This window comes from Poecilia reticulata, linkage group LG1 (assembly GCF_000633615.1).
Source record: "Poecilia reticulata strain Guanapo linkage group LG1, Guppy_female_1.0+MT, whole genome shotgun sequence".
NCBI classification, from domain to species: Eukaryota; Metazoa; Chordata; class Actinopteri; order Cyprinodontiformes; family Poeciliidae; genus Poecilia; species Poecilia reticulata.
The window spans coordinates 5,817,556-5,830,910 of record NC_024331.1 but is presented as its reverse complement, the minus strand read 5'-3'; the positions used below and the strand labels follow the sequence as shown (position 1 = coordinate 5,830,910).

The 13,355-nt window shown below is 40.5% G+C and overlaps 1 protein-coding gene across 2 annotated transcripts; it reads left to right on the top strand.

Moving 5' to 3' along the window:
- Positions 1 to 903: 903 nt before the first annotated feature.
- cbx6a (chromobox homolog 6a) lies at positions 904 to 13,009 on the top strand. Of its 2 annotated transcripts, none has more exons than XM_017305543.1 (5): positions 904 to 2,318; positions 3,527 to 3,570; positions 3,701 to 3,766; positions 5,886 to 5,952; positions 7,388 to 13,009. In XM_017305543.1, exons 1-5 carry the CDS (start codon positions 2,250 to 2,252, stop codon positions 8,597 to 8,599), a joined length of 1,458 nt encoding a protein of 485 aa, XP_017161032.1. In that variant the 5' UTR covers positions 904 to 2,249; the 3' UTR covers positions 8,600 to 13,009. The 2 variants fall into 2 exon arrangements, with proteins under 2 accessions (XP_017161032.1, XP_017161030.1); XM_017305541.1 differs by lacking the exon at positions 904 to 2,318 and adding an exon at positions 2,339 to 2,907.
- The last annotated feature ends 346 nt before the right edge of the window (positions 13,010 to 13,355 follow it).

The window sequence follows — 13,355 nt, the reverse complement described above, 5'->3', positions numbered from 1 at the left end:
ATTAATCATCTGCAAAGGAAAAATGAGCTCTTGAATAAAACAAGAATTGGCACTAACCWCTTGCAATACTTATATCTTCCACCAGAGGCTAGAAGACGAGCAAAGGTTTGGGGTATTCTGAGTTTCTCAGTAAAGTATTATCTTTCTATGGTATTCAGATTTTAGATTAAATTATTAATATGGCTAAGACCTGGATTACTTCTTCAAAAACAAAAAAAAAAAGCAAACGCCCTAAACAATTGCTACGCATTTTGGGTAAAACTTTATGAGCCCTAAATGCAAAGTGCGATCAATGGAAGTTTATAGACTTGCATAAAAGGAGGAATGTCAAGTATTAATTACTTTCCTGTGAATTTTCACCAATAAAAGCAGCAAAAWTTTAGCTTTGGTTACTTATTACTCACAGACAGATCCTTAAATAGTTTGAGTAGAACTAATAGATCAAATATCTTGCAAAACAAATACTGTTTGAGCTTTTACTTTGTTCTCTAATCAAATATTTCTTAGAAAAATAGTCTTGTGCTCACCTATATTAATGCATGTATATTATATGTGCGTATGTTTTATGGACAAACCGCCCAGTGGATCGAGCCATTTTTCCCATATTATAAGTCACAATGTATTATTCTAGCAAATTATTTAACTTTTASCTCGTACTTCTTCATCAATATGAAGGAATTATTGACTTAAGGCAAGTTGCTATTATGTTGAAAATGTACTTGTCAGTTAGCTTTGTCTTCAAGTGTACAAATGTATTCTCACTAGAAAGTAGAAGACTTTCTGTTTTGCAGGGTACCTGGATATTAAAGAATAAAAATCCATAGTATGACTTCATAGTGGCTTGAAAAAGAAATACACACACCTGTTGAACTTCAATGGATTTTATTGTTATTGTTTCTGAGTGATTTGTGAAGAGGGAGAAATACAAACACAATGTTGGCTAGYATTTTAAGCACTGTTGAATCTCTTTACTGTAACTGCAAGTCTTTTGCATATCAGACTTTTTTTTTTATCAGTTCCTGCAAAGCAGCTCAAACTCTATCAGACTGGACAGAAATCAGGTCTTGCCACGTGATTTTCACTTGAAACTTAAAGTGGGAAATTAATCAGCATTTATATATATATATATATACATATATATATAAATCCTTACATTGTTCTGCATCTACGTTTATTGTCCATGTTCTGTCACAAAGTGAAAACCAGACTCAATGTCAAATTTTTGGACTTTTTTTTACAAAGTTTCTTGCAAATTTGCCCTCAGTTTATCCATCATCCGTCTTCCCATCAACTGTGCACAACTTTCCATTTGCTGCTGAAGAAATGGAAAGTTAAAGGTTGCTGTATTTACATTAGAAAAGCATAAGAAAACAGCCCGTCTGACCATATGAGTAAAAAAAATCTGGTCCTGGTTATTCAGTTAAATCTAAGATGTGATTAGGTATGATTGCTTTGTCACTTTAATCTGATCATTTTAACAGATATTTGTACTGTTTTTCTTTTCCTATTTCTGTTTGAACTGTTGTAGAGTGATTATTCATATTCTTCACCAGACTGCGAAGCAAATTACCCCAACAGAGACAACAGTACAATGATGTTACGTTGCGTGTTGCTGAAACATGCTGTGTGAAAGTTAAAAATGTGTTTAATCTTGCATGAAAAACTATTATCTGCAACTGACGCCCAGCCAGGGCTATTTATGATTTATTTGTTGGGTGTTTTTTTTATTTTTATTTTTTTACAAAAACAGATCATAAAATCAGCTGGAAAGACTAACATACGTTGTGAAGCCGTTCTGAAGGTAACACTGTTCTTTCAATAGAGAAAGTATTGATCCCTAAACGTAAAGTGTGACGTTACAGCAGCGTGATTTACCGCTCCGAGCCGCTCGCGGTTCTTCGCATCCTCAAGGTCTGTGCGGGTCAGTTGCCGTGGCGACCAAGGATGACCCCGGACATGTGACTTGGGTTGGCCGCGGCACCGCTGCTGTTTCTGCTCAACACACACACACACACACACACACACACACACACACACACACACACACACACACACACACACACACACACACACACACACACACACACACACACACACACACACACACACACTGACAATGCGCGTGCTGGTGCGCGCGCGTGTCTATGTGTTCCCCTCGCAGTTGGTCTTATACTACAGCAGACACAGCGGAGCTCACCGACTTTACAGAAACAAACCGACACCAGGCAGCTTAGTTGGGCCGAGCAAGCATGGAACTCTCTGCGACGGGAGATCGCATTTTTGCGGCGGAAGCCATACTGAAACGCCGCGTCCGTAAGGTAAGCGTCGCGCCGCTGCAGATGTTAGTGACGGCGCGCGGTCCCGTCTATARGCTGTGACTGAGTCTGCCTTCTTATATGCAACGCTATGGAGGCCTTGTGGTTGACGGATACCAATAGTTTGATAGCCGTCGCTAGCTTAAAGCTAACGCTCGTCCCAAGCCGTTGCTTTTATACTGAGACAATGGGCAGAGTAATAASAGAAAAAGCGACACAAAGAAGAGGCTAGCTGCAAAGGAGCAACACATCCGAGCACAGCCGATGTGGGCTGTGCTAAGCAGAGAGGAGGGCATGATTTTTTTTTCATGCCAGCTAATTGCGGCTAAAGCTATAGAGTCAAAGTATGCAGTTTTAAAWCCTTTAGTGCTTCAAGAATCACGTTAAAGGATGTCTCAAACGGAACTTTAAAAGCAGCTCGTGCTAAAATGTTGGTCTTTTAATACCGAAACTTCATTAGGAGGGATTTTATCATGCATGGTTGATGAAGGAAGGACTTCTAGAAGTTTTCATGTGGGCAGTATATTCTGGAAGATGCTATACAGATTATGGTGGACCAACGTCGGAGTGGTGTAGTAGTTGGGCTGCAGTTGTAAGTTTCAGACGAGAAATGCTTTTTGCTTTGTGTACATTGAATGTGGAGAATATGTTCTAGGCATGAACATCTAAAAACAGACCAGAATTTAGAAATGCAAACAAACAAAAAAACAAACAGAAGTTTGACTTTAATGCATAGCTTTCTTCAAGAGCAGGGGGGTCTGCTGCAACCGGCAGATCTAGAGACACATGTGGGTCTAAAGACCCTTTATGGGGGTTAATATTAACTTTGGCTAAAGTTATGTGGAACTGAGCAGTATTTTTTTTATATAAAGATAATTTTTAAAAATTGAACAGACTTGTTTTAGCTGGATTTTGTTATGACAATGCAACAAACAACACTGATTTTACAAAGAATCAGGACTGAATGTTATTTTTCTCTAAATGGAGAGATTCCATTCAATAAAAATGCAAAGATTCTCTGATGAAGAAGGWTTAAAGTGTTTTGTTCTTTTAAAACCCACAAGTGACAGGTAATGGAAMATGTGCAGTCAGTAACATATGTGGATACAWATATTTTTGCAGAGGATTCCCAAGTCARCTTTAAARGTTTWAAAAAAAAWTTGTCACTGTTTTCTTTTTTCAAAAATAATCCATGTGATTTTCTCTTACAGGGAAGACTTGAATATCTGGTGAAATGGAAGGGATGGGCAATGAAGTGAGTGTTTTATTCCAAGTGCTTCAGATCTGGCATCCTCTCACGTTCTGCTGTGCTGCTGCTAATGAGCTAAATSCATTTCTGGTCATCTGCATGATCTCATGGTTTTTTTTATTTCTTTGCTGCTTAGGCACAGCACCTGGGAGCCAGAAGAGAATATCCTGGACGACAGGCTCATTCTGGGTTTCGAACAAAAGTGAGTAAATCCAGTTCCTTAATTTCTGTGTTTTTTAAACAGTCTTTTCACTTTTTCCACATATGACTTCTTCTGTTAATTTTGTAAGTGCAAAATAAGATTAGCTCCAAAATTAGGGGAAACAAAATGTTGRATTAAAGTGGAAGCTGGGGTCATTCTTGTATAAGAGATGTAGATGTAATGAAAACTTATTAAAAAATAAAACGAAGGGATGCTCTTCCTTTATTAGTGGATGCATTCTTCTCTGTAGCATAAATGTGATTTTAAGCAACTTATGTAAACAACGTACTCAGATTTTTTTTAATGAAATGAACAAGGGGAATTCAACAAAGAGTAAAGCTAAAACAAAAGCTATGATATTACATATTAATAAGGCTGTTGATAATTTTTTATGTATATTGTCCAATCGTCTATTTTATATGGAATAAAATCCATGCACTACATTAACTTATATGTTTTAAGTCTTGTATCCAGTGTCCATGTTCCTCATATTTGTTTCACACAAAAGTTTCCCAAAGAGAAGCAAAGTGAAATGAACAATAACAAAGTAACATAACTTTTGATTTTCACATTAGCATTACGTAAAGGTCAATAAATGCATTAAAACGAAAAAGATTAGTTCATCCTGCTTTTCAAAGAGACTCTGTCAAAGGTTATCGCAGTGGGCAGAAACGACCTCTGTGCTGACTTTTGCTTCTGCAGAGCRGAGCTTGTCTCCAGCTTACTGAAGCCACTGCAGTTTGATCACTGCGCTGTGATGAGAGTCTGCAGAGTTAGTTATGTTTATTTAAATCGTACAGCGTTCTCCTGTTTATCATGTTGTTATGATAACATTATTGGAGCTCCAACGTTGCCGTGCCAACGGATGGAAGCAGAGAAAATCGCACTCTTGTCATCACAAGGACATGGAAGATGGATAAAGTCCCCCASCTTTCCACGTTYTGCCTTGCTACAGCCTCAAACATTATGTTTCAGTGGGATTTTATGTTACATACCAAAACAAAGTAGTGTAATCAGTAACCTCTACACACCACGACTTCTGCCCATTTACTTTTGCAGTACATGTGGTGGACATCTGGTTTGAGTGGTTGTGTGATGGCAGTAGCTCCACCTTAACCCTACCTTTGCTACTGACTTACAGCTGAAGGGGCCCCGTGTGGGACAGGTTGGTTGTAATGGAGAGACAAAGCGACGTACCCAATCACATGACTCGTGTCATGACTCGTGTCGCGCCACTCACATGAGGCATCAAGCCTCTGTTGKAGCTCTAGTTCTATGTTTGGGGTCATCTTCCTGTCAGAAGGTCTTTAACCACCTCAGTCTCAAGTGTTTTGAAGCTGCTTGGTAGTTTTTCCTCCCAGGATTRCCATATTTTTAGCTCCTTCCATCATCTSATCAACACTGACCAGMTTTCCTGTCRGAAGAAAAAGAGTCACCTGCTTCTCTGACTAATTATCTCAATTTAGCTGGACATAGGGGGAAAACAGGGTTTAATCTCTGTTTCCAAAGATGAAAGGAGCTTTTTGGGACATTCCCAGTCCTCGATATCAGAAGGTGTTCCAACTAAACACACAAGYGTCAGATCGTACATTCTTGCTGAGAAGACTCGCCTTTGCCTTCTCGCTTGAACACTTGGTGAAACGGAACAGGGTGATGCATCCCCAGACTGTTCTTGTAGACATCATGTGGGCGTAGTGAGAAACATGCCAGATAATCCGTTACCGTTACTTAGTCACTCACAAAACCGCTGCGTCTTCCGCAAAGACATTAAAGTCGATTTTAATTTTCATTCGTGTACTTCAAACTGGTGTTTGCCTTTTTCTGTTTCGCCTTTTCTGTTCTTCATCACTGMTTCTGAAAAGTTTATCTGAGGAAACTTTCTATTTGTGTGTCCTTCCGAGCCACTTGAAAGGCCCATACTGCTCTCAGAGATGTTTACAGGAAACCCAAGCAGTCAGAGCTAAAACTGACRCATCAAATGGAAACAGAAATGGACACAAGAACAGAGAAGGGAGGATGAGAACAAGGCCCAATTAAAATGTGACTTCTGGTGCTCTATCTGTCTGCTCCTCTTTCAGTTCTAACTAATTTTTCTCTTTTTTTTTCTTTTTTTTTGTAGGGAACGGGAGAGGGAAATCCACGGGCCCAAAAAACGTGGGCCGAAACCCAAAAACTTTGCGGCAAAGGTGTGACTAATACTTTTTGCTTTTTTGCAGCTCATGTTTATGAATAGAAATGTCCATTATTTAGGTTTATACGATTAGAAAGCTCCCTCTCAAMTGTAAAACACAATAAAATATCCAAGTTTTACCTTTTTTCAGCCCCTTGCAGGAAACTGGAGCGTGGCGTCTACAAGCAGGCCATCGAGTTCTTTTGAAGTCTATTTTCGATTCTCGCATCAGAGCGTGTTCTGTCATTACTAAATGAGATGAAAACAAGGTGGAGCTGGCATTTGAGTTGACCTACTTTCTTTTTCACTCAGCCATTTTTTATTTTTTTAGAAATCAGCCTGAGAATTAACAGGGCTGTCAGAAAGGTGCAAAAGCCAGATATTACACACGTCCCGTGTCATGTTTATGTTTAGGTAGCAAGGCCTGCCTTCCTCAGACGGGAACTTTGACCCACTTAGCTGCTTCATTTCTCCACACCACCGTCAGCTCAGTCAAAGCTAATTAAACATATTTTTTCTCAAAAAAACTCATAGATATTTGGTATTTTTTGTAATCAATATTATTATCTTTGATATCATGATGTTTTTCTAAAGTGTTTTGATCCGAGGTGGATTTTCTGATGTCTTAAGAATATAATTAACGAGATACAAACAGTGCTGGGCACACTTCTGCTATAATAGAGGAGCTAMATTTTTTTTAGCCCTTTCGCATTTTTGCTAGCTTTAAAACTGTTAGCACATTTAGCTTCCCCTGAATTGATTTTCTCTAGATTTATTTTGAAGCACTAATTTACTTGGCTTTTTTGTAAACTTTCAGTTAATTGAACTTTAAAATCTGTGTTAACGTTTTGGTTGTCAGTTGTTAAAAATTTCTCACGTATTTAGATGCTTAATTTCATACTTTTATTTTGAATTGGATGAAAATTGTTTACACAGCAGTTCTGTTTCCTCACATTCATAAACCACAAAAAAAAATGCAGCTGGAAAAACTGAAATATTTAGACACAATGCTACTTGTCACGCTATTGGCTGGTGTTTGCAAAGCAGCCAATCCAGGAGCTCCATTCATTTTCCTTGCCATTGATTGGCTGTAGCTCCAAGAACGGAAAAACCATAGATGGTACTAAAACAGTTTCCACTGTGGTTGTTAATGCATATTAAGGTATATTTGGTGTTTGAAGTATTAAAATATGCATTTTTGGGGGGAGTCTCAAGTATTTTCGGATTTCAGCTGTTAGCAGGCAGTTGTGGTCGTGAATCCCTGGTCATCTGTTTACTAAAATCTTTTGATTCTAATGAATTTCCTACATGATATTTATTAATATAGTATATTTCTACATAGCTCAATATTGCCACATGTACTAACTAAAAAATTGCAGCCCATCTTATACAGCTAAATAGCTCTTGTTCTTTTAATTTTATAAGATTTCTAACTTCATCGTCTTCCTCAGGGTCGCGGTCAGAAAGCAGAGCCCACCAGTCGCGCCTCCAGCAGCCGGCAGAGCATGCCTCGGTCCTCCTCAACCACTTCCAGTCGAGCATCTTCCTCTTCCTCATCTTCCTCCTCCTCTGCTGCTCCTAATGCTTTACCATTCTCCTCCTCGTCATCGGCACCAGCACCTTCCCCCAAACTCAACTCTCTCGCCGCCACCCATAAGTTGAAGAAAGACATTCACCGTTGCCACCGGATGTCCAGGCGGCCCCTGCCTCGCACAGACCCCAGAGGGCCCGCCTTTTCCAGCTCGAGTGGCTTCCAGTCCCGCATGCACGTCTCCCCTTTCTCCGAGACAGTCCGCATCCTGAACCGCCGGGTCAAACCCAGAGAAGTCAAGAGAGGGCGGATAATCCTTAAYCTGAAGGTGATCGACAARCCAGGYAGGGGCGGCGGCACGGCGGGGTCCAGGAATGTGCAGACGGGTCGCCAAAACATCCCGTCTCGCAATCGCATTATCGGCAGGAAGGGGGAGGCCCCTTACAGACCTTTCCAGCCTCCTTTAAAGATGCTGGGCTTCCCCATGTATGGGAAGCCTTTCGGGCTGCAGTGTGGCGGGCCCATGTCCTTTCACTCCCAAACGGGGTCCAGCTCGACTACGGGACCCAGGGACATCAACAGCAGCTCTTCACAGCGCCAGGCACGGCCTCCTTCCTCTTCTTCTTCCTCCACCTCCAGCAAAGTCACAGCTAAACGCCCTCAGCCTGCCGCAGAAGCCTCCAAGGAGTCAAAATCCAGTAAATCTCCAGAAACCCAAAATGCCTCATGTTCAGAAGCAAASAAAACCCCAGTCCCCCCCTCTCCGTCTCCATCTTTGGAAGATCAAGACGAAGATGCCWTGGACTGCTCCRAAGCCGCCTCTGAGGGAGCCAGAAKTCCCTGCCAGCACAAAGGTCCCTCCACGGTTTCCTCTGTGGCTCCGGAACAGTCCTCGTCCCCCCTTGAACCCAAAAGGGTCCCCGCCGAGGGAGACCCCGACTGGCACCCGGAAATGGCACCAAGCTGCAAGGACGTGGTGGTCACCGATGTAACCACCAACCTCGTGACCGTCACCATAAAAGARTTTCCCTCTCCGGCGTCAGGGCCTGCCTCGCCTTCTGCTAGCATCGAAAACGCCTCCACGCCTCCTCCCGCCGCAGCGTCCGAGGACTCCTCCGTCCTGAAGCCATAAGAGATCCAATAATACAAACTGTGATGCCATTTGGGATAGAAAACTATATATATATATAAAGTATATCATGCCAGTGTTGCCACTTCAGCCCTGTTCTACCCACTCTACAGAGGGTTTGCCATCATTGGTTAGATACTCAATGAAATTCAGGGTTTCCCCCAGAGAACTTGCTGAACCCAGTGGTCAGTGCTCTAGGGCAGTCCACCAGCGGCCCACCATGTTTTTTTRTTAACGAAGTTGACTGGAAACAAATATGCTCTCACATCAGTCTCTCTGCTCCCTCAGCACAAACCTCTTACAGCAAGACTAAGCCTTTATAGTTGCGCTTTTAGAGAGTTGCGTCGAGCGAGCCGAGCAAGCTTTGAGTCTTTTGCACTTAATGTATACTTTGGTGCGGTACTCACTGGAAAGACAGCCTTCATAGAGGGATCATATACAGGYGAAGCTGYTCTGCGAGAACACCTTCCAAATAGACAATTCTGAGGGAAAATTAGCCGGTTACAAAAATACAGAGGTGCACCACCAGAGTGTGCGAGGATGATTGGTCCACCATCTCGGCCTTGCACCCAGTTCAGTGCTTTAAAGGGGCAGTTTTATGTAAAATCTACTTTTTTGAGCTTTACATCATGTTATAATATTCCCTCATCAAAAACATACCTGGATGTTGCCTTGATTCTTTCATGCACGTATGAGATATCCCTTGATCTCCATGGTAACCATTCAATTGTTAAAAGGGCTGGGTGAACCTAGCTCTGCCTTCGAGACGCAACTCCTTTGAGCTGCAGTTTCCAAGCTTCTGTCTCTATCACTCAGCTCCTTMAGACTAGCCAGTCAGCAGTTAGCAAACACCTGGTGTAACTGCACATCTGCTGAGCTCTTTATAGGAGCTACTTCTCAGTGTAACACTGGTAAAAATGTTGTTAAAGGGTTAATAGAGGAACAATGTTGTAATGGCTTCCTGAAGGAGTTTTTAAAGCGACAGAGGCCTAATTTCAAGGTGCTAAATTACAAAGTAAAAWTTTTTAAGTCATATTTGATATATATAATTTCTTTKAACAAATAGTTARCATAGCTACTTGATTGTGCTATAATATGGCACTGTGAGCCTGGAAACACATAATACTGTCCCTTTAACTATAAACTCATCTTTGTTATCAATGCTATTGGCGCGTTAATAAAAAAACTCCTTTTAAGATAAACGAGCAGCGCTTACCCTGGTGGTGGGGGCAAGTAAARCCTGGTGGCCCGCCAGGCTTATAATACACTGGGGGAAAACCCCAAATATAATGTAACTAAATAACACCCAGCCATAAAATAGTTCAAGAAAACATATTTTTTCACAAAAAAAAARRAAAAAAGAGGCAGCTTGTATGACTTCTTGTCATTTAGATTGCCATATTACATCCATCTGGCGCCACACACATGCTAGAAAACAGAATTTGTTTTCTTTCACTTGATACACACATGCTGGGGAGATGGGGGCTGCTTGTTTGTCGCAAATACCAGTTGTCCTAACAGYGCGTCCCTCACCCATCTGCTCTCATCAAGCACATTTGCTGGAAGTGAAAGGAGTTTGCCCATTACCAACGTGGACTCTCCGTTCCCATGTAGGTCGCCATCGGCGACACGAGGGGGTGTTTGGTCAAGCTTTTGACCCCGCCCGACGTGATCGGACGGGGGGTCAGCCAGCCAATGTTTTAATGAAGAGATGTGTTTTTTGCACTTAGACTCTGAAGASTGCGTCAGTACAGCGAGGTGAATGCAATGCACTTGACTGCATCGAAAAACACGTTCAGTGAAGTCGATCYGCCTCTCAAGGCCTTTCTATCCCCCCCTCTTCTGTTTTACACACATGCGTACAAACGCAGAGTAGGAACGTGTTTAAATGCAAAACCAACTTTTGAATTTGTAAAAATTCGTACTTCTTGCTTCAGTTTCTCCCAAACCTTCACAGCTTCCTTCTTCAGCTGCTTCATTCGCTCCTAGCCTCTCAACCCACGAAGGTCTCGAAGGTCCAGAAGCAACCAGCTCAACAAACCAACCACTGTTTCTGATTCTGTGATTTTTATGGCCCGATGTTTCACATCTGTGGAACATTAGAGGTGGCCGTTAGGTTTTTCCACATTTTCTGCCTTTAAGACCACAAACTTAATGTGTTTGGAATACACTAAAACAAAGTATGACATAAATGTGATGTGGGGGGTAAAAGAAGCAGGGTTTAGTACTCGCCCTCCCCTGAGTCAGCATCTATTTCTTTCAGGCTCAGCCTGATTCTGCACATTGTTTTGTAGGTTTTGTCTYGGATTCTCTGTTGGGTATTGTTTAAAACTTGTGCATTTTCTTTCCTAAACTATCCAGTTGTAGTTTTGGCTGAACATTTGGGCTTGTTGTCCATGTTTCCTAGCCAGTAGCTGGTTTTCCTTCAGAACCGCCCTGTATTTAGCTTTACCCGTCTTCCCATGTTTCATAATAGTAGCTGCGTTTCCATTACAAATAATATATATTACGACATACATGTGATCATAATGAATAGATAATGCATCATACATAATTTCACTRAACTGATCCAGAATGGCACAGCATTCTGGGTAATGTAGGCAGAGCAAAGATTTTAGCTGCTCAACATTTCAAGGCCAGCTTAGCAATTTTCGTGGCACCGACTAACTCACTCACTCTTTGGTTTCCTAGCAACAACCTTTGAGTAACTTTTCTCTGAGGATGTATCAATATGAAAATTTGAGCCGATATCGACATTCGATATTAGCATTGCTGTTGTGGCCGATGAACRACATATATTGGTATCATATATATTTCATCAGTTTCGACACCTGGAGAAAATCTYACATGACCAAACAAATACTGCATGACCAAACTCCTCTCCCTCAACAAACGAGGAAATAAGTAATGGTTGTTAATATTGGACCGACACCGAAATAATGAAAAATGATTAATATCGGCCGATACCGATGCTCTTGCTGATATATCTACCATCAATAATTGTCTGAATGAAGGAGAAAGTGTAGCTGGCTATTTAACTTTAAATATTTATTTAGGTAATTAAGTGGAAAGAGTTTGAGCGTCAAACATTCATTTCACTCAAACTTATTCATTTCACTTCTTTGTGTTGCCACTTTTGTCCCAAATGAACCAAAATATTTTTTATTTTGATGAACAATTTTCCGTTCACATGATTCAAAGTGTTTCTCGCTCTCTTCTCGTTCTTTAAAGCAGAAGAACCTCTGACGGTGATCATATTTTTGGACTTTCAGATTCTTCTTCTCTGGTGCTTCCTGCTCTTCCCGGACCTTCCCAGTCCTCCACTCGGTTCTGTGTATTATAGCTTTTTCCGCATGCGTTGCCTTATAGCTGTGCTCCCACTCTTCTTGCTTGSCTCTTTGGACAGCTGTTAGATAGTCACGACTTCAGCTTGGTGACTGTAAGGATCTCATTACTGTAAGAAGTTCACACTGTTTCTGATGTGTTGTTTTTTATTTTTATTTTGAAGGCACAGACGTAGAGGTCGTTTGTTTGTAGAGGTATSTTTGTTTTGTACCGTCAGTACACCGCTGTTGGATTTATTCCGTTATACGAGAAGAAATAAGTTAACTACCTTAACCACGAATGAAGATGTCTGTCTCCTTTAATCTTTTATTTAACTCCAAACATGCTGTGAACTAAAAAAAAAAACAGCTTTTCTCTCTGCATGGAGGGATGATTTTCAAAATATTTCTCATGTTCTGTATCTTTCTTCTCTTTTAGGTGGTGGTGATACTAGCAGTTGGTAGATGTTTAAGATATTAGTCTGGAAAGCGTTGCTTTTCTTCTCATACGGGGGTAGCACAACTCAACTTAGTGGCCTGTTATGTAACCAAATAGGGCTCTATAATCTCCTTAATTCGTTTTTTTTTTTTTTTTCCCCCTTTGAAATTTTTTGTAAATTCATGTTGTAATTTCCAAGTGCTGGATCAGCATGTATAGGACAAACTGAAGGATCCTCATTTTAATGTATGAATCAAAAATACTCAATTACGGATTGTTTTTTAAGCTTTTTTTTTTCATATTTGTACTGTATTTTAATACGTGTTTGAATATGCATAATTMTTTTTAATGTAAGGCTATTTGTTTGAATGAGCCATTGTTAATGGTCGTGGGTTTTTTTTTCATGTGTTGAGACTGCAGGTTTTTTGTTTTTTTTGTGGTTTTATGATGATTTGAAATGAGTACATTGTACCGATGGTGACGAGAAGAAGGCGGAGGGCGATAATGACATGAAAAAATGTTTGTGCCGAAGCATGTTTTTGCAACCTCTTGCTGTACAGATAATGTATTCGGTGAACCTGTTACGTGTTGTTTTTGTGTTTCTTGTAAAAGGCCTTTGATTAAAAGCGCTCTAAAAATACTTCCAAGGTTTTTTTAGGAGTGGCGTCATTGTTTTTTCACTAGTTGCCTAGTCTGCTGGCTAATGGAGATATAGCTGAACTGCAAATAGATCATAAGAATCTATTCATAAACACACAACTTTATTAATGTTGCAGTACCAGTGAACCTGATTAGCGTTTTTTTTTTTTTGTTGTCTTAAAGGAGCAGCATTATGTGTTTTCCAGCCACATAAGTGTCATTTTACAGATCAATCAAGTAACTGCTACCTTCAGTTTTATAAAAATTCTGTGTATATCAAATGTGACTTAAAAAACATTTACTTCATTATGTAACACCTTGAAATTGTGCCTCTGTCTCTTTAAAAACTCTCTTTCTA